The sequence below is a fragment of the Diadema antillarum genome, unplaced genomic scaffold (genome assembly GCF_040938485.1).
Source record: "Diadema antillarum isolate AM-2024a unplaced genomic scaffold, OU_Dant_1.0 seq00000103_RagTag, whole genome shotgun sequence".
NCBI classification, from domain to species: domain Eukaryota; kingdom Metazoa; phylum Echinodermata; class Echinoidea; order Diadematoida; family Diadematidae; genus Diadema; species Diadema antillarum.
Window position 1 is genome coordinate 212,053 of NW_027271190.1, and position 20,772 is coordinate 232,824.

General features: G+C 40.0%; 1 protein-coding gene across 1 annotated transcript in view; it reads right to left on the reverse strand.

Annotated features, from left to right (window-relative positions):
- Positions 1–20,772, reverse strand: part of LOC139726891 (uncharacterized) — an 81,470-nt gene that overhangs the window by 5,653 nt on the left and 55,045 nt on the right. The window contains exons 2-4 of the mRNA XM_071637885.1: positions 6,285–6,364; positions 5,364–5,453; positions 519–627 (exon numbers count right to left, since the gene is read on the reverse strand). Coding sequence (XP_071493986.1) covers positions 519–627; positions 5,364–5,453; positions 6,285–6,364 — 279 coding nt within the window. The remainder of the gene's footprint in view (positions 1–518; positions 628–5,363; positions 5,454–6,284; positions 6,365–20,772) is intronic.

Genomic DNA, 20,772 nt, shown 5'->3' on the forward strand with positions numbered 1-20,772 from the left:
GGCGAGGGTCTCTGAGAGGAGCGGATACGAGGCATCAGAAATAACACCAGTTTCTCCATCACAACTCTGAGGCACGTGTGAATCTTCCTCCCAGTGGAGCAATAGCAACAAAGAGGATGACTCGAACCTTTGGTCGCATATTTGCCTTTCTGTACCCCCCCCCAAAAAAAAACTTCTCTTTAATTTTTGACGGCCGACTATAATCCCAAATACCTGTCTTCTCTCATAGAAATCATCTTCAGATGTAAAGCTCTAGAATTTCGATAGAAGTCTATTGCATACATTACATCATGGGATCAAATATGTCGGTCTCGAGGGCTTTGTTTACTTAGTGTCGAACTCATGGGCCTTATTTGCCTAGTGTCGAACTCATGGGCTGTATGACTCGTGGGCTGTATAATTCGTGGACTGTATGACTCGAGAGCTGTATGACTCGTTGGCTGTATGATTCGTGGGTGTCGAACTCGTGGCGTACACCCCCTACAAAGTAGGCCCATGGTCAGTGTAACGATGCCTACCTGTCAGTAGATGGGTGTGGTAGGGCTGGTGAGCCGTCAGTAGTGCCGTCATCTCGTCATGATCAGCTGGATGGATGTACTCGTAGATGCTATTCCCAGTCAGCTCCACCTAAAAAGGTAAAACAGAGGTACTGGTTGGGGATTTGATAAGGTCTTATTTATCCAGGGTAACCACTACTCTACTAGTGGGCCCTGCCTTTATTATTACCCCAGCGTTGCCATGTCCCATTTATACACCTGGGTCGAGAGGGATATAGTGGGTAAAAACATCTTGTCCAAGGACGTACGCACTGGGTGGGAATCGAACTCGGGTCCTCCGACTGGGAGTCGGGAGTCTTATCCACTATGCCACAGCGCCCAAACTTCGGCTTTTGGATGAATGCCGTCTTCCGAGGGGGGGGGGGGGGGGGGTGGGGGTGGGGGTCCTTTCTCTTTTCTTAATAAAATAACGGAATAATTTGGATCACACTTTGACTCAGTTTCTCCTTTCATTGTTTATCCGTATTCCTTCTTATCCTCTTTTTGGTTTTATGAGCCGTCTTTCATGACATCAAACCTTTTGTTGACAATTGGATTGGATTTGGAGGTCTGTACTATTAGCTGTTTATGTGTGCACAGCATGTATTGAATCTTACAGGCTCTCATGCGCCGAGAGTATTAGTAATATTAGATATGGCGCATTATAAATGTACTTTATCATTATCATAATTAAGCTTATACATTATTATGAGTCATGTTATAGAGTTGTGAAATACACCGCGACGTACATTAATTTGCATAACAATGCTATTCCTATATGATGCATTTTCAAGTGTTCAAGTTTATATCTATAGACTTATAAACTTAAACACGATTGATGTTTCCTTCTCCGACCTCCTTTCCCGGCTTTTTCTTTCTTCCTTTCTTTCTTGTTCTTATTCCACTGTCGTGATGACGTCCATCTATTCGCATGAGGGCGCTAGACCCGTTGCACTCTACTGATCTCTTATAGGAGGTTTCTATAAAATGAGATCCTGTTGCCCTCAGTCATGTTAAAGGGGCATTCCGGACGATTTTCATAATTTCACATCATGTAGTACATAAATCAACAGCTTCATGTATAGATTTGCAGAATTTATTGTGGTTCTTGAGCAGAGAAACAGTACTTTCAAAAACCTTAAACAAATTACACTGAACAAAGATGATGACATAGGAGTCTCACATATCTCAGAAATGTAGCAGGAGTCATTCCATTACAATACCGCATGTTTGCAAGCTCACATGTGTGTAATCTATGCATGCCTTCTTCTTTTGTGCTGCTTCCTTGAGCCACATCTCACGCATTCTTATGGTGAGGCTGCCATGTCATCATCCTTGTTCATTGCAATTTGTTATAAACTTCGAAAACATTCTTATTTTTCATCCCAATCATTATAAATCCTGAAACTCTGTACCCAGTATAACTAATCTAAATATGTTCAAATGTAAAAATTTGAAAATCATCCGGAGGTCTCCTTTAAAGAAGCTGACTTTACTGCTGGCACCAGCGTGGACGATCATCAGGATATTAAACCCCCCCCCCCCCCCCCAAAAAAAAAAAAAAAAAAAAAAATCTATAGAGTGCAGAATCTCTTTAATCAAACCAAACTCTTCGTTTCAACAACCACTGGAACATATTAGCTTCTGCATCTACGGTTGGTCGTAAGTGCTCCACAGGTAGCATTTCAACACACAGACATAAGCCACCACGTGGGACTATTAAGTGTGTGTCTTCTGTCCGTGTGAATTCATCCTCATGTGATTGAAGTATTAATGACAGTGCAGCGCTATGAGCCGATGATGTTTGATGAACGTGCTTGTTTCATACCATGAAATCATTCGTGTGTGATAACGATGGAATGATCTTGACCATATTGGTACTCATTAGAATAATAGCCTGGGTGCAAGTTTAGGAAATCATTGAATAATACAGTGGAGCATGATTTGTAACTCTCTTTTCAAAAAAAAAAAAAAAAAAGATGACGTGTTAACCAAAAATTGATGACATGCTAAAAAGCTGAGGACGATACGTGCTTACCGCAGACATTTAAAGGCATAATTTACCATTTGCAGATGAAACAAAGCCCCAGTTTTAGTGCTTCAAAATAGTTCTAAAATGTGAGTCAGGGATAGAAATAGCCTATGCAAAAATTTGAATCAGTGTAATCAATGTTAAGTATTGTTAAATACACAAAATGTGAACGATGGTTATGATAAAAATGTTTCCAGACTAAACCGTCAACAGTTATGGCTTAGTGAGAAAATTAATGATATTCCCTTATATTTTAGGCTTAATTGCGAAATTTTTATACTGTAGGATGTTTTGTGACACACCTGACCTACACATTGGCATAAAATGTGATATTTCGATTTTTTTTAATCACTGCTCCCAATGGTAAACAGTACCTTTAATGCAAATACAAAAGTTTGAATAACTAGCAAATGAGTGTTTATTGCACAACTTATCAAAATCCTTCAGTGTGAAAGGGTATTATATCAAACACTTATAGGTATCAGGTCATCAGTACAAAAGTACTGTGTTAAAAAAAAATGATGTCATAATTGTGAATATTACAAATTATAGCGTTGATATGAAACTAAGAGTCCAGCGGTCAAGGTGGCTGAGGTATGCTGGCATGAGAATACGGCCGCTGCAGTTGAAGGCGATAAAGTGCAAAGTACATTCAGAACTCTAGGTATAGTTGGAACAGCGCAGTGACTGGTTCGAATGACAAATTCGCCGTCTTTTGGCACACCGGTTCTCGGAACTTTCAGAGAATGTTTTCATTCAATTCCTACCCCTGGCCGGCCGGGATAGTGGCAAGGCCGAGTCGCTACTGTAACGTGTTTGCCCCGAGTACAAAGAACAGTTCAAGTACAAAAGGTTAAAAGCTCAAAAGTACAAGACCAAAGTTAACAAAAAAACTGATCCCTTTTATCTACAATATGATTGTACTTTTCGCGAACTTTGACTTTCCCGCGCTTTGTTTCTTTTCACGCCGGTATGATGGAGTGTCGTTTTTCTTGTCCCCCTTTCCAACCTCTGAGGAGATCTGGACGAGGGGGGAACAATTACCCAACAAAGGCTTCCAATCCATTATCATGTAACTTGTTGGATGTCTACGCTGACGTGGGGGAAAAATCTCAAGGTGGAAAATATCTCCGCCAAGAGTTGTACTTTTGGGGGAACGTTTTTTAGCCAGCGCTCCAGGCGCTGAGACTGGTTAAGATTTTTTTCCAGCTTTTTTTCTTTTCTGTTTTTTTTTTTCTCTCTCGATGTTGGAGCGACACGGCTAGCTAGCATTCGCGTGGTTTATGTTTGTGATACGTCCTTTTCGCCACTGTACTTTTCTTCGCCTGACATCTTTTCTGGCCCGCGAAAAAAGTACACATGACCCAAATTGTAGTCTCGTCGTCAGAAGATTACCTGTTCAGTATGCATTCTTCTTTCTTCTTTCTTTCTTTTTTTTTTTTTTTTTGGGGGGGGGGGGGGACTATTCGACTCCTAGGTCTAAAAACTCCCCGTTTAACAAAATAGTGTGGTGCTGATGTAGATACTCTTATAATGGATAGGATGTTAAGCATATTAACTTAACAACTGAAACATTAATTTAGCAGATTTTATGGGAATGTTTATTAATCACAGGGAGAAATCGCCAACAAGAAGAAAATCTTCAAAGAAGCATCATTTATTTTAATACAGCACTGTCAAGTTTTCAACAATGCTGGCTCAAATATGTAGTCTCAAAACAAAGTAAGACAACAAACCTTCACTGTTGTGAGTGACTTCTATTTACCAGCAGGTTTAGAATTACTGGTACCTTATAACTTTAAAGAATGACAAGTCGTAATGCAATCTCGTTATCGGGCAACAACAAAAATAAAGCCATTCATTGTCCGCCAATAGGGAAAGTAATATCGGTTAGCTAAAACTAAAACATTCTTACAAACTGATAGCATATAGGTTTATAGAATTACTCGGCATTTAAATACAATATGAGTCCACGAATCGACGTAATGTGGTGGTGAACACAATGATACGCTAATCATAATGTTATATTTGTAATCATAATATCACAGTAAGATGCCACAAAGGAGGGGGCGGGGAAGGGTTGTTGGTGGTGCCCTTGACCCTCATGAAATCTCGCAGTATACCATACCATTCTGCAGAACACTGCAAATACTGCGGTCGTGGTTCGATTCTAAAATAATTCCTTGAAATGGCAACAAAGCCTACCCACTGTTTGCACATTTCTTTCCGGAAGTGACGTACAATCTGATCGTGAAGTCATGGATTTTAAAGTGAATCTCTATAAAGATTAGACCCAAAAAAAGACTATTCACTAGGATCTAAAGATAAGTCTTCTTAAAGCAGCGTAACTGTCTTAAGAAAGCGTGTGTGTATGCGTGACAAACTATTCCTGCGGCGTTATTTGATATCCGTTAAGATAATCCGCAACTCTCTGTGGAATAGCGCCATCATAACGGTATAACGTTGCAGGGCAATGTTGCCGTAAAACGGCATTTTTTTTTGACCCCCAATATTTTGCATAGGTGCACTTTCGTATCTATTGTGTTCCACTCTGATGTGCAATATAGACTTGAAATAAATCAGCTAATCACTCCACCAATAATCAAATCGATCAGACCAAGAATGATCCGCTAACTCTTTCTGTGTCAGGGAAAGTGGGCAATGTGCATAATGCTATGGGGGTTATCTGCGCCAATATCGGCACACACAGGGAGTTAATCAGTCGATCAATCAAGCCAGCAATAATCTACCACGTCGCTCAAAAACAAAACGTATAGCAAGAGAGCTCCCCCTACCTGGGATAGACCAAGGTGAACAGACGCCGTCTCAGAAATGTAGATGATCTTTCCATCCGGGGCAACAACGAAAATAAAACCGTCCAGTGTCTGTCGACAAGTGAAATGATATTTATCGGTTGACAAATAATGTCTTTACATACAGATAACGCATCGCATGAAGGCGAGTATAGCATAAAACAAACAAGCAAACCAACAAAACAAACAAAATAAAACAGCAACAAACAAGCAAACAAACAATCAAACAAATACACAAAATCAAACGATTAAAAACAGCAACAAACAAGCACGCAAAGAGAAAAGCACACACACACACACACACACACACACACACACACACACACACACACAAAGTCGCACTGCTGGGACTCCGTGCGCATGATTTATAGATGGGGAAGGAAACTTCATTATAATTACATTATCTTTTTTTCTATAATATATTCTCTTTTCCCTGATAGAACCCTGTATATCATGCAACTATATACCCAAGAGGCAGGTGTGTATGTATTTACGTTGAAACAACATTGTTCAGCACGTTTAAACCCAGTCTCAAGCGCTCTTGTGCATGCCTGCAGTCCGTGTTGATAAAACAATCATACGTCTGTATCTTCTGAAAATAATGCTGATGATTTTAGAAAAGAATCTGTTACATTCATTACAAAATTGGTCTTTCCGTCGACAAAATGACCGTTTTGTTGACGAAATTATCATGTCGTAGACGAAAATGTTCATTTAGTTACAAACTGTTGTCATTTCGTTACAAAATAATCGTGTCATCGACGAAATGACTGAATTCGTAACGAAATATTCCATGCGACACTTGGCGCTCCATGATTTTTGTCCATGGTTTAAACCATGGTTTCATTATTTTGTACCACCTTCGTGAATTCGGGTCATAGAGACTACATCTCGCCTTCTCACCTGTAAAAGATGCGCTCCGAGTTCTTTAGTCATAGCATCCAAAGCAGAGATATTCCTGCTACCCCACGAGTCACCGAGACCTGCAGAAAACAGACAAAAACGAGAACAGGTATAAATTATACTGTATTCATTAAAACATTCTCCATGAGGCACGCAATATCATTCTTTCCTCTTTTGTTTTGGGAGGGAAAGAAATATGAATTTGGGAAAGCTGCTCTAGAAGTCAACCAGTAAGTTTATCAGGTCATGTGAACTTTTATAAATTTGTAAATGAGTACCAGTATAATATATTAGAGGCGTAAAGGTATACAAGATGTGATATCGAATGATAAAGGTATGAATCGTAACAGACGGTGTAAATAGCAATAAATAGGGGGATCCTGTAGTTGTAGGTATGACGCATCTCAGTTCAGTTCAATTCAATTCAATTAGATTCTTCTTTATTTCCATCAATAAAAAGAAATGCATAATACAAGGTGATACATTTACCAATTTTAACAATTTGGGAGGACAAATCATTGAATATGATACATGATTATGTACGAGTGATATTGTAGCGACAAATAAGCGCATTTTGCCGTCGTAACAAAAACAAGTGAACACGGTGTAAGCTATGACAAGGTGTAAACTATAACGGGTATATAACACTAACACCATGAACACGTTAGAGACGAAAGACGAGTGTACGTGCAATTTATCGTCTCTTGGACTCGTTTTGGATAGCAGGGCTGATCGCGAGATTTAATTCTTCCATATTATTTAAAAACATCTAAAATATGACAACGAACCGACTTTGTTCTTAGTATTACGTCAAAATTACGGGTGGCTTTTTCAATTCAATTCAATAATTCAGTATTTTATTTATTTCCATCAAAGAAGAAAACGAAAACATGATTCAGAGATGACAACAATGTTTCAATTGTTCTCGTGTAGTGACGAAAAAGGCGCTTATGCACCAAAATGTCTCACGAATTAATCTTGAATTATGTTGCCTAGCTCTGTCTTTATGTTTCAAGCACGTATGTACTTATAGTTTTTGTCTGCTGAAGTACAGCACCTTCTCTTGAAGCTTTACTTTCTGTAAGAAGATCAATTACAACCACTTTTTTTTTTTCTAAATCTGTCCTAAAACTACCAGGATAAACACCATAACAATGAGGAAAGATGCCATAAAGTTTCAGCAGTTGATGAGATATTACTCAAAAATACTAATGCGAGGGAAAATGAAAATGAAAGAATATAATGTATATAAATCTTGTCAGTCAAAATGGAAGAGCAAGAGCGGGCAAAAAAAGAAAAAAAAAAGAAAGAAAAATCGATTCGAATGCAAGAAACGGTCGTATTCCCCCCGGGCTTCGGAAGTTAAACAAGCTTGCGAACGAAAACGTTTACCCAGATTGGCCATTCATAAATTCTACTCTTTACCAACACTCGGGGATCGCATTACAATAAACCCGGGCACCTAACAACGCGATGTTAATGAAATCGCATCGGGAATGTGTCTCTCGCAATATCCGATCTAGCCGTTCTATTTCTTTCTTTCTATGTTATAAGAAAGAGGAGGGGAAAAAGAGAAGGAGCGAGGAATAGAGAAGGATCCATATTTGAATTTCATTCCGATCCACAATAAAACAAGAAAATGACAGCTAGTCCTTAAAATCCATTCATCACCATTATTTGAATAGATGAAGGTATAAAAGAAAAAAAAATGACGAGAAAGTAAAACCAAGAGCAGGAGTCCCCCCCCCCCCCCCCCCCCCACCACCACCACCCCCTCCCCGTTTGAGGACATATAGCACAGGGGAAACAAACGACGCTGCTACGAAGTTTACCCGAGCCCATGCACCGCATTATTCGGACGGCTATTGATTTTATACTGGCCGGGAAGGCATCGGCGGAAGAACCGCGTACTCAGAGCCCCTTACAATCCAGACATCGGTAAACTGGAACTTCGTAAAGGGACGCAAACTATTCATTTCTGTGCAAATTTTGACGGGAAAGTAAAGGCATTGTTAGCGGGACCGGTGTGGAGTAAAGGAAAGAGAAGGACACGATACCCAAACACCGACTCATGATATATATAGTGCGCGGGTAATGAAATTCTCCACGCATTTTTGTTCAGGTTTTGAGTCTCTCTTTTTTTCTGACGTGCGAACATTACGCTACCAATTTCGCGGGATCCAACACCGGGAATTCTTTATTGGGGGTATTTAACAATGCATGGGCAGTGAGCCTGTCGAAAGCAACGGAAGTTGTGTCTTTAAAACCAGAGGTACGCGATGGGAAAGACAAGTAAAGTTTGCCCGGTGATATTTGTCGGAACCTCACCCTTGGTTATTGATAGCATTTTCGTGCTTGCTTCTTTTTTTTTTCCTTTTCACTCCGTGCTCTTTAATTTAGCAGAATTTCCAGAGATTTGACGGGTGCAAAGACGTTCCCTTAAAAAGAAGGGGGAAGGAGAATGGGGGGGGGGGGTTGCTTGTGTGTTTCCTTTTAGAAGCAAATATTAGCTCAGAACAATACCGTGGACGTCAGGAAGCCACACTGCCACCGAAATTTTCTCAAACAAAATCTCCTTCGCGGAGTCCCCGATATAAGCAATGAAGAGATTGAGGGCGAGCAATATCTCGTCTCTGTACGGTTTATGAATCGAGTCCGGCTGTGTGTGTTGATTCATCGCAAATGACTATATTTCCACCGTCAATGCATCCATTTTCCCCCTCTCTCTCTCTTTCTCTCTCTTTTCCCGCCAAAAGTGGATCATAACTTATTAAACTTAATGAATGCAGACCATAGGCACACACAATGGCTCCCTAGCCTCCTACTTGGTGAGCAAACTTAAACAAACGGTATGCGACAGTGATATAAAATCGAGATTGGCAAAGAGTCCGGGGAAAAGATGATAAGAAAAGGAGAGAAAGGGAGGGGGAAACACAGGACGAAATTTCTGTTTACATTGCGGACTTATATGATCAGAAGAATAAAATATATGACAGGCCGAGAATCGCTGTGATTTACCTTTATGAAAAGTCCCCTTTAGATTTTGTCATCACCATCAACCTTTTTTACTTTTGCAAAAATGCATGTCTTTCCATGTCAAATTTGACATTTCGCACATTTATTTTTCTAATGACATATAATTCGTCAGTGCTGACAAGTATTGTCCTAATTCCTTGACAGAAACTACTTTCTGATGAAAATGTGTGAGCTATGGTCTGTTATTACGATGTTTTATTTTATTTTCTCATAGCGCAGAAACAAAATAACCTTTTCGTTTCATCGACTCCTTCGTTACATCTTTGTCTGTCATTCTGTACGGTTCAATATTCTCCATCCGTTTTCATAACCATTGTGATGGCTGTACACACAATGAAGACACAGAGAGACAGACAAACAGACACACACACACACACCACATCAGTATGATTCTATCTATATCAATCGATCAATCTATCTATCTATAAAGTATATATATATATATATATGTTATATAGATAGGTAAATAGATAGATAGATAGATAGATAGATAGATAGATAGATAGATAGATAGATAGATAGATAGAGGATGGATTGATAGATTTTTGATAGATAGATAGATAGATAGACAGTTACAGGTAGATAGACAGGTAGGGAGAACGAAACGAGTAATGACTATATTAATTGACTTACATGTGCGTAGTGACTGTCAAAATCTCGAAAACTATAAGGTCGTTAAAAAAGTCTGTTCTCACACTCACATACATGCACCCACATACTAATACACTCACACAATTAAATATTAGAACTACCAGTAGTGTATATAGCAGCTGCTTCATACTGCTCGCAATTTGATGACGACATGTTGCTTATTGGTTGAAATTGCAGGTTCACTGTGATTAGAGCCCTTAACATGGGCGGCGCCACGTTTTCAAAAGTGAGGGGGCCTACTACAGACTTCTGGTGCCACTTCTGGGTTTCATTAGCTAACAAGCAAAAAACAAGAAAAAAACAAAACAATCCCCCCCCCCAAAAAAAAAAGGGGGGGGGGGGGAGGGAGTCTTCTGTGTTCTGTTGGGTGCCACTTCCGGATTTCTTCAGCTGACAAGCAAAAAGGTCTCCAGCGCAAAAACAAAGGCCTTACCGCGCTCACAAAGCACTTCAAGGTTTCCAGCTATTTTTTTTTTTTAGTGCCACTTACGCACTTCCGGGGAAAAAAAAAAAGTGGGGAGGGGGGGGGGGGGGCCAAAGTGGTGACACCTTATATATTCCTTTGTATGGTGCAAAAAAGGGGGCGAGCCCCCCCCCCCCCCCCCCCCGGCCCCCGGTTCCGCCGGCCCTGCTTAAACATTTCGTTTCTCCAAATTATCCATTCTGAGCTGCCCTACCAACATGACCAAGTATTTTCAACTTGAAATTTACACGTTGCACAGCGCCAGCTGTGGTGGCCTACGACTTCTTCAGTTTTAAAATCGATATTTTCATACTCTAGAGCGTAAACGTCGCGTTCTACAAGAAGCGTATTAATTACGATGTATTCATTCTGAACTGCTGCTTAATTTGTTAACGCAAATATCTAATGATATTCCACTTCATTTTCTTAAAAGATTTTCATTCCAAAGAGAATTACGAGGACATCTGCTTGACAATTGTTCATATTAGGCGTTCCTCTGTGTGGGTGTATATATTTGGAGAGGAGATGGGCCCATTTTTTTCTTTATCAGGCATATGTCATCACATGACAATGGTCAGGTTGCATTATTACACCCAATCATCTCACGTACATTAACGAACGAAATACCCACACTATGCTTTTCAAAAGTGAGTCTTATAGAAAAAGAATAAATTTGTAGTTCAACTTGTCAGTGATCCTGTTCCTGTGTGTACATGATAAGCATCAAACCATGCATCATTTAAACACACGCAAATGCTCGTAATGGAACAAGAAACAAGTTGAGAACATTTATCGTGGGTTACTCGTGGCTTCTAAGCTCGTTTACCCAGTGATAAACAAACACTGCGTGGTAAAAAGCCAACACTAAAGACGTACATTAACCATGGTGCGTATTAAGAGGTAGTCATCCTCCCACCTCCCTGGTCACACCTCGCCAAAAGGAGCGGTTGATGGCTGATCCCCCGGCCCCCTACAACCCTCTCGCCTTTCTCTCATCCACAAGTGACGTTTGAATAAAGTTTCAGAGGAGCGGAGAGGTCAAGTGGGACACTGATCGCAAAAAGACGCAAGAAGGAGTGAAAAAGATGAGGGAGGGAGAGAGAAAGGGGGGGGGGGGGGGGGGGGGGGGGAGAAGTCTTTGCTTATATTTCCCTGTATAGAGATCCCAGATTGGCTGTTAACCATCTCCTCCATTCAATGCGCTTCGTTGCCGGTCAACAAGTCTCAGGGATTAAACTACACATTCGAGGGTCGCAGATACACGTGAACTAGACTTCACATCAAAATACATCACTGTGAGTTTAGGGAGATGTTAGTCCTATTATAGTGTAACGAAGTGTCTGATGAGGACATAAAGACAAGGAAAGATTGCATCTACAGCCGAGAAGAGAAGAAAATATTTGAATAAATTACAGAGAAGCATGTGATAATTGAGACTCTGGCGGCGTCCGAAAAGGTACACATCAGAATAAATGCAATTTTTGCGCATGGGTGACAGATATTGCTTTCATCCACACTCTGTATGTGGCTTGCCTTTAGCTCTTATAATCGCAGGCCAACAATCCACTTCTAGTAAAGAAGAGGACTTGACACACTAGAACGGGACTCAACAACTTTACAACCATTTTCCACCCAGTATTGCGAAATGAAATCCTGCCTCACGAAAGTGCTCATAAATGATTACTCTCGGTAAGGGCTCTTTTTGCCGTCTCCATTTGTATACTAGACATATCCAAGCGAGCATAAAAATGTCACTGCTAGACACAGCTGGCACAAAGTAGTAGTAAAGTTCAACTGGAAAGCTGTGAGTCAAATCATTCGCTCTCATTGAGCTCTGATCAAAATAGATCAAAGATATACATTTTGTATGCTGTGTTAATTTCGTGTTTACAAGATGCTTGAATAAAGAAAAACAATGAAAACAACAAAAAGCAGGTACATTCCGTTCCCCAATCCGAGATAGCTTAGTGGATTCGTGCAGTTAGTAACACATCAAAACTGGATGACGAGGAATGAGGATAATTATGTTCGAAGAAATGAACCTACAGAAGATGCAATGAGAACATGCACAGCCATAATTATAACGTGTTTAGACATATCCTTTCAATAGTTGAAAAGCAGACGGATCTTATGAGTGAATAAGGCATTAATAGAGGGGAAAAAATCACCGCATCAAATGGGAGGGGAAAGCTATATAAACGCAGATGGGGAAAAGAAAAAAGAGGCTTACGCTTAAGGAGGATGAGGCAGATACCAGAGACGCCATACGAACTAGAGGGAAGGGAAATGGCAAGTACAGGGGAGATAACGGATTTCAACCTTAACATTGACCAAGGCTTGGATAGACATTATTTTTTTGTGAAGTGTCGTTAAAAAGGCATCACAGAAGGAACAAGAAATATAATGGAGCGATGGGAAGACACAGATATTGTGAGGACTTCACAATTGTGAGCACATTAATTTGGACAATGATCTTTTCGTTTTCTCCAATGGTTTGGCATTTTACTCGTTTCCAAAGCGACATAATGCATTGTAAGCTTCCCGATGTAACAATAATGTTTTATGGAATTCATTTTTCAAGCAGTGGAAGAAGTCTAGACTCTGTAGAATCATGAGAATGTTCCGTAAAAAAAAAATCTTTATACGAAAGCATACAATAATTTCATTCTTTTGCAATGAATGCATTAACAAACTTTTTTTCTCTTAATGTTCGCAATTACCGGGCTTTAATAAACACTTTGTTGCTGTCAGGTAGATCTGCTGTCAAACGCCTTTTACAAAGATTACATGAACATGCCCGTAAGTACAAATGACCTTTCTTCTGCTCATGCGCAAGGTGGCACTTCGAACTGGTTTATCAGACTTTGATTTATCCTGCTACTGAAGAATATAATATATTGATGGCGTGTCCGGCATGGTTTTTGAAAATTGAACTTCTACATCTACGGCCTTGTTCCTGTTCTCCAGCAAGTATTGCTGTGCCGATCACGTAATCCCTCGATATAAGAGTCCGCCATCTCGTCAAGGTGTCGTCGCCAATTCTCCGCATCCATGACATCATCTGTTGGTAGCTACCACCTTCACCACTTTCACCCAGCCCCAACCCACCCCGTCCCACCCCCTCCCCCTCCTCCAGACAGCACGAGAGATAATTCCTCCTGTTTGTCGACTTTCTTTTCGTTTCTCGAGTGACTTTATTCAGTGTTTCAAGGAAGCACAATTTTAACACAGAAATATCTAATGTATAGATGTAGGTGGGTTTTAGTATTCTTGTGCTCCTCATTTTATGCTTCTCCTCAAACTCTATTTGCACGTTTTAAGTTCACTCATTATTAGCTATTTTACGGTACATAGTAAAAACCTCGTTTTCTTCGCACTTCTTGTTAATCAATTCGCATCCTGTCTCATCAATATGTTTTTAATTGATGCCCACATCCCTTTGAACTGCTTAGCCCATGAATAATGTCAATCGCCTCTACTACTACTACCGCAGGAAACATTGAAATCGTTAAACCATCGAGAATGTATTCAGTGCGAAGGCACTTCACACCGGCATAAAACTGTCTGCATTTTGAAGAAGCGGTTAGTCCTTCATAGCTCATTGTATTGTGTACATGCATGTACTTGCCTTTGTCTGTTGAACTGGTTGATGTACTCTGATACGTCGGAATTTCAACCATAGTTTACTTGAATTATAAAGATACAGATCTTCGTAATACACAACGCAATGAGATAAAGAGCGAGTTATTGATATGACAGAGATTATGCGTTTTTCATCTCTGCTATTCTTTCTCTTATAGCCATCCCTCGATTTCCCCAGCGTTTTCCAGGGGTGTTCTTTATTACCCTTCGTTTATAATCTGCAATACTCCCAAAGTAGATCATAAGCATTCTCGCTGTCTTCTTCGTCATCTTCTTATCTCAATTTTATATCTTGGCGTCTTATACCGGAGGTGTTTTCTGACCGTTCCACCAAAAAAAGGAACGAATTCCTCGGAATATACCGAAATACGATCCGAAGCCATATTCTCGGCACATCCACAAGAGATCGAATGTTAGCGCAAATACACTCCAGAGACGGGCGAGAGGGGTAAAAAAGAAGTTGGGGAGCCGAGTCCCAAAGGAGATGTTTTTATACCTATTTCGGGGGGACAAAACCTCCAAGTGTGTGCCAACGTCAGGTGTGTTAACAGACCCCGAGAATCGTCGCTAAAATTTTGGCGTGTTTTCCGAGAGTACAGGTGTACTGGGGTGAATAAAAAAGAAATCCTTTTCTTTTTTTTTCTCTGGAAGCATTTTCACTCTTTCTCGGATTCGTCTTTGATGATACTCTGTCAGCCCTCCACATTTTCACTCAAGTGTGACGTGTTGAGTGGCAAGACGGTGGATTGAAGAGCACTAGTAGTGATCCCACCCCACCCCCTCCCAGCACTCACATAAAGGCATAGCGATTGACAAAATAGAGAGAATGAATACAGAAACTATACGAAATGGAAAGAGAGTTATGTAAAAAGAAAAGCGAAGTGTGCCTCTCTAGAGCTATGAAACTTTTTCTTCAGAATACCCACAAGTGGAAATAATAAACCCGATAAAGTGCATTTACGACGCTCGCGATTTGCCAAACACTTGAGCTAGAAATTTGGTCAACTTTCCAGGAGGCCCATATAATCGGACGAACATCCACAAAAGTGTCTCCGGTGAATAGTAAGTACGTTTATAGGGAACGGGACGTTAAAAAGGCCAATCGATGTGACTGAGAGGACGTTAACGTTGGGACGATTTTCACTGATGATACAATAAATGGAACAACAGAACTCGCTCATCTGTATATATATAGGTTGTTAAGTGCCTAGGCCCTAATATGCTCCCATTGTGCTAAATGCTTTACTGAAGGAATTCCCTTCAAAACGTCAATTTTCGCTCTGGTTCTTTGACGGGTTCGCATAAAATCAAATCAGTCAGGAGAACTCATCAGATCAACAAGAAATGTGTTTCATTTTCAAATTCATGTCAATGTCTTTAAAGACTGAGTAAAAGCTTCCTTGGAATAGTAACAATATACTGCTTTTACTTTGCAGTAAAGAATGAAGGCTCAAATGGACACATGGAATGGCATACAAGGATACTATAGGTACCTTATTGTCTGTTCATAAGTGACTATGAATACAGAAATTCGCCCTCCAATGGCAGAACAAAAATAAAAGATGTATGTTACATATGATTATAATACTGAAACTGACAAAAAAAAATGTACAAAATGTTCGCAATTGCATAAGTTGATTGGTATCAATACAAAAATATGTCTACACACAAAACATCCACATACACACTTAAAAAACAAACAAACAAACAAGCAAACAAGCAGTTAAAAAACGAATTTCTCATGCATCCATACGTTTGTATTATACTACCCTCCTATAAATGCATATACCTTCCCAGGGAAAGGAGACGGATCACAGAGAGGTGTTAGAGTACACGCATATAGGACCTTCAGATAAACTTATGATATAACTTAGAACAAACAACATTGTTATTAGTAATAAGGACTAAAAGCTTTCCCTTAATATTTTGGCTGAAAATTCATCCCATGCACGCATCCAATGTCCACGTGAAAGGTTAGAAATTTCACCTATAGCAGATCACTTAAATCTCTTGAGTTTGAAACAATAATCATGATCCATTGTTGATAACTCCCCCCCCCCCCCCGGCAAAAAAAACCACCCAAATAAATATTAATAGAATTAGAAACAATCTCTAAAGGCGTCCAAAAGCTCAATCTGACTTTAGAAAGAGTGATTGCGATTCCACATATCCTACATGCATACAGTATTGTGATTGCCATTCGATTGCTTATTCAGCGCAGAGGCTTTATCACCATCTGACACACACACACACACACACACACAGACACACACGCTTTTGTTTTATGATATTCTTTATTCAAATCTCATTCGACATCAGATCGATATTAACAAAGAAATTAATGTAGGAAATTATGAACAAAAGTAAGCAGCTGTATTCTTCTCTCTTGTGCTGTTAAATCATTTTTTCTTCATTATATACAGTACAATATATTTTGTGTTTTTTTCTTGCAAATCGTATACCATGTATAAGAAAAAAATGACATAAAATTCTTCATGACTCTCAGAACACACACACACATACACATACACACAAACACTCACACATGCACACACAGACACACAGACACACACACACACAAGTGAAGGAAATGTAGTTACGTCCTTGTGTTCATACACCTCTTTGCTCGATTCAACGCATCTCACAAAACATAACACTGTAACACGTTAGTGGGCGAGCTGCAGAGATTTAGCTATATGCATTTTAACTTGCAGAATACATGTGGCTTGTTTGCCAAGTAAATGGAGTGCAACATGGAATTTGAGCCCGGACAATTAGTTTTAGGTATAAGAGCAGAGAGTGAGAGTGAGAGAGGGGGGGGGGGGGGCAGAAGAGAAGAGAAAAGAAGAGAAGAGAAGAGAAGAGAAGAGAAGAGAGAGAGGGTTTGGAAAGAAGGAGTGAGGAGTTGGGAGGTGCATGCTGTCGCCAGTGAGTATGTCAATGAAATGTCAAGGGAAAACGAAGAGAAACAGAAAGAGATGGGGAATAGAAAGAGAGAGGGAGGGAGATAGACATACATAGAGAGGAAGAGAGAGAGAGGGAGAGAGTGTGGGAGTAATATAAGGAAAATGACAGAAATAAAAAGGAGGGAAGACGAGAGAAGAAAAGCCGTGAATGTTTGAACAACGAATCGCGTGGATGTGCTAGGCCGGCGCTGCGGCGTGCCACCCTTGCCCAGGTGCGCACACAAAGCAACGGGTTCCATGGTATATTGGGGGGCTGTGCTCTGGGTTAAACCTCCTCACCGCTGCTATATAGAGCGATCACCATCCATGTATAGTAAAACTGAGATGTTCGAACGTGAAAGAATTTATGACTTATACGAAGGAATAACGGGAATATTCTCTATTGCACCTCCAGTTGAGCTCTGGTATCGCTCTTGTGAAGCATCCCGTAAGGTTTCCACCTTGAGACTGCGTTTTCCCTAAAACATGAGCGTATTGTAATGTACATCAAAAATGTCATCACATCTCACGCAATTTCAATCTCAAAGCAACACAACTTCCCATTACCACGTTAAATAGTAAATGTATACATATGTATGATATATATTCTTCAATATATCTCACAACCAATATGAATACGAAACTATACATGACAAATGATGAACTTAACTTGAACGAATGATAGAGTAAGGAATATCATATCATCTTCTCATCGAAGATTGTTGGCAATAACATAATCATTTCATAATTGAAAATTCAATATAACGACTGTGCTTATTTGTCACCCTTATCGAAATGATAATGACTATGGGAGGACACCAAGAAACGAACCAATATAGGAACAAAACCTTCTCATCTAAACGTTATTGCTATACTCCACGATTTACCAGCAACGAACGTGATTCGTGTTCAAGAATAATTCTTTTTTATGATTAATTTAGAACAAGACTGCGGACTTCCTCTTCTGTAAATTATTAAAAGTGTGACAAAACGGGTTATATAAAATGAAATGGAATGAATGGTGAGGCACTGAAATATTAAATGAAGCTGAAAAGAGACGGAGAGAGAGAGAGAGAGAGAGAGAGAGAGAGAGAGAAATAAAGATAAGAAAGATAGAATAGAGGGAGACAGGAAGGGGGGGGTGGGGTCATAGGTCATGCAATCGGTAAAATACCGGAACTTCATCATCGCCATTTCGGAATTCTCCTTATTATTTTTCTTAAATGCCCAGTATGAGGGCAAAATGATGTGGTCACAAAGAGTGTATTTAGTAATCGTTTGTTTGGTTTGGTTCCTGGCCCGTCAAATATTTCATGGTATTTTCGTCACCCTCGGGAACTTTGAAAGCTTTCCGCGAAAATATGCCTCATTAAACTCTCTTTAAAAAAGGCAAAGACTTGAACACACACACACACACACACACACACACACACGCTAATAACGTCCAACGCATTGTCATTTTAGTGTCAACCGCTGTTATTCAACCCTAAATACTAACTTAAAGTGACAGTTCGTGGTTTGAATACGCACCAAAGTGACAGATTTGTACCCTTGGGGATGAAGGTTGACATAACACGCCAGCTCGTTTCCCTTTAAATCAAACCAAAGAGTAAATATTTCGTTGTTATTTGACTTCGCTTTCTGCTCGTATCAAGGCGTCATTTCCTTTATCTCTCCTTATACTTCTCCTCTTTTCTTCCCATAATGCATGACATGTGCAGAATCACACACATCTACCGCAACAACGACACAAGGCACACTATCTGAACGAATATTCAGATATTCAATATTGAAGCGGGAAAATTTCAACCCCCCCCCCCCCCAAAAAAAAAAAAGTACATTTGGCTTTAATTAATGTGTGGTGGAATTATCATTCGTTGCACTCATTGAAAAAATGGCTATAAACGAAATGACCACATCAAAGCCGGAATATGCTTGCAGGTCAAAGATCAAGGCTTATAATGATAAAGACGAAATATCCCTTCTTCATCTCACAATAAGTATGTCAGCTGGTAAACAAACACGTCATCACGTGAATAATACAGTTACAGTGACAGTTACAAATAGTTAGTAGTAGCGGAAAAACATAAATCTGCAAGTCATCACTTTATCATGGACTTTCCTTTTCCTTTCCCTGAAATTTCAGTGACGAATCTTTAAGTAGTTCCCCCTCTACCTCAAGAGGGAAGCGGCCCTTGATGGTGATAGAACGAGATAGATACCTCCTCTGGAGTTCCGGAAGGTGGTGTTCAATGTCCACAGTGTCATTGGTCGACGAGAAAGCCATGGGTTCCCCCCGTCCCCAGCAGACTCCAGTGTAGGTCATGTTGTTAAGCAAAGATTATCGGAGGGTTGAACTCTCGAGTCACGTGACAGTGCTCCAGACTCGCTGGAGGGGTCAACACAATCATAACGGCGCGGAGTCACACAGTTTGTCGAATGTCATTAGGGATAGTAATTCTGCATCGAATTCCGACGATAACTTTTCCCCCCTTCGTCGTCTTTCCTGCCTGTAACGAAGTATTCTCTTAAATTGGGGGTAACGCTACTCTGCGACGCGAATAACATGACCAAAATAGAAGACGGGGAAAAAGGCGGAATTATCTAGGCTTAGCTGTCCCGTATTTCGTTTCAAAATAAAACGTGCGAACGAATTTGTTTTGCGGATTATGCGCGGACACGTACAAAAGTCCTCGTACAATCTGGAGAAGAATTACTCGTAATATTACGGAGTATAACAAGCCTGTTGGTATATTATGTACCCACTCCCACTGTATTTCAGTTCTCTCCTCCCGATGCGGTCTTAATAAGATGTAACGTTGTACTGATCTGTGGTGGTGCCACGCTGAAACAAAAAATGCAATCCGTAGGATAAAAAGAGTGAGATTTCCGGCTTCGGGGCTGTAGCGTCGTCGACAAGATTTAATACTTCTTTGGGGACTTGCGTTTCCCGTGAACAAAGAAAAAGAAAAGGAAGAAATACGATGACGAGTTAAATTAGTTTTTTAAAGTAGTATCTAGATATCCCCATTGGTTTCTTGTTTTTTCTCGAGGTGGAAAGGGAGGTGAAAGTGTTCCTTGTACCGGTCGTTCTGTTTTCTTTTTCAAGCGAATTGAGTTGCAATGACTTTCATTCACAGAAGTTTAACAGTCAGCGAGATTTGTTTGTGGGTAAAAATTACATTTACATGGACGCGTGTATGGATGTAATTATGCCCCTTTTTTGTGTGTTTGCGCTCTAGTGTTCACTTTCGTCTCCTCTCCTCCTTTCTTTCTTTCTTTTCTTCTGTTCTTCCCCTCTCTCCTTCTTTTGCTCTTCCTTTTTTCCTTGTAAGAATACTGGTAAGAGACGAAAATTATTTTGACCGTCTCTTGTTTATTATCAAAATCACTGATTTAAAGAATGCGCACCAATACCAAAAACCCTGCACAACGATATGATATAAAGAGTATAGACCTACATTCTTAAAACCTTGATATCGTTCAATTCTACCTCTCTTCGATATAAGTTTAAAGGAGAAGTCTGGTTGATTTTCAGACTTTTACATTTGAACAACTTTAAAATGATTATGCTGGGTACAGAGTTTCGAATCTTATTGTGATTGGGATAAGGAATAAGAATGTTTTCAAAATCTATAACAAATCACAATGAACAAGGAAGATGACAGTGCAGCTTCTCCATAAGAATGCGCGAGTGGAGGCTCAAGGTAGTAGAACAAAAGAAGAAAGCATGGGTAAATTCTTACACATA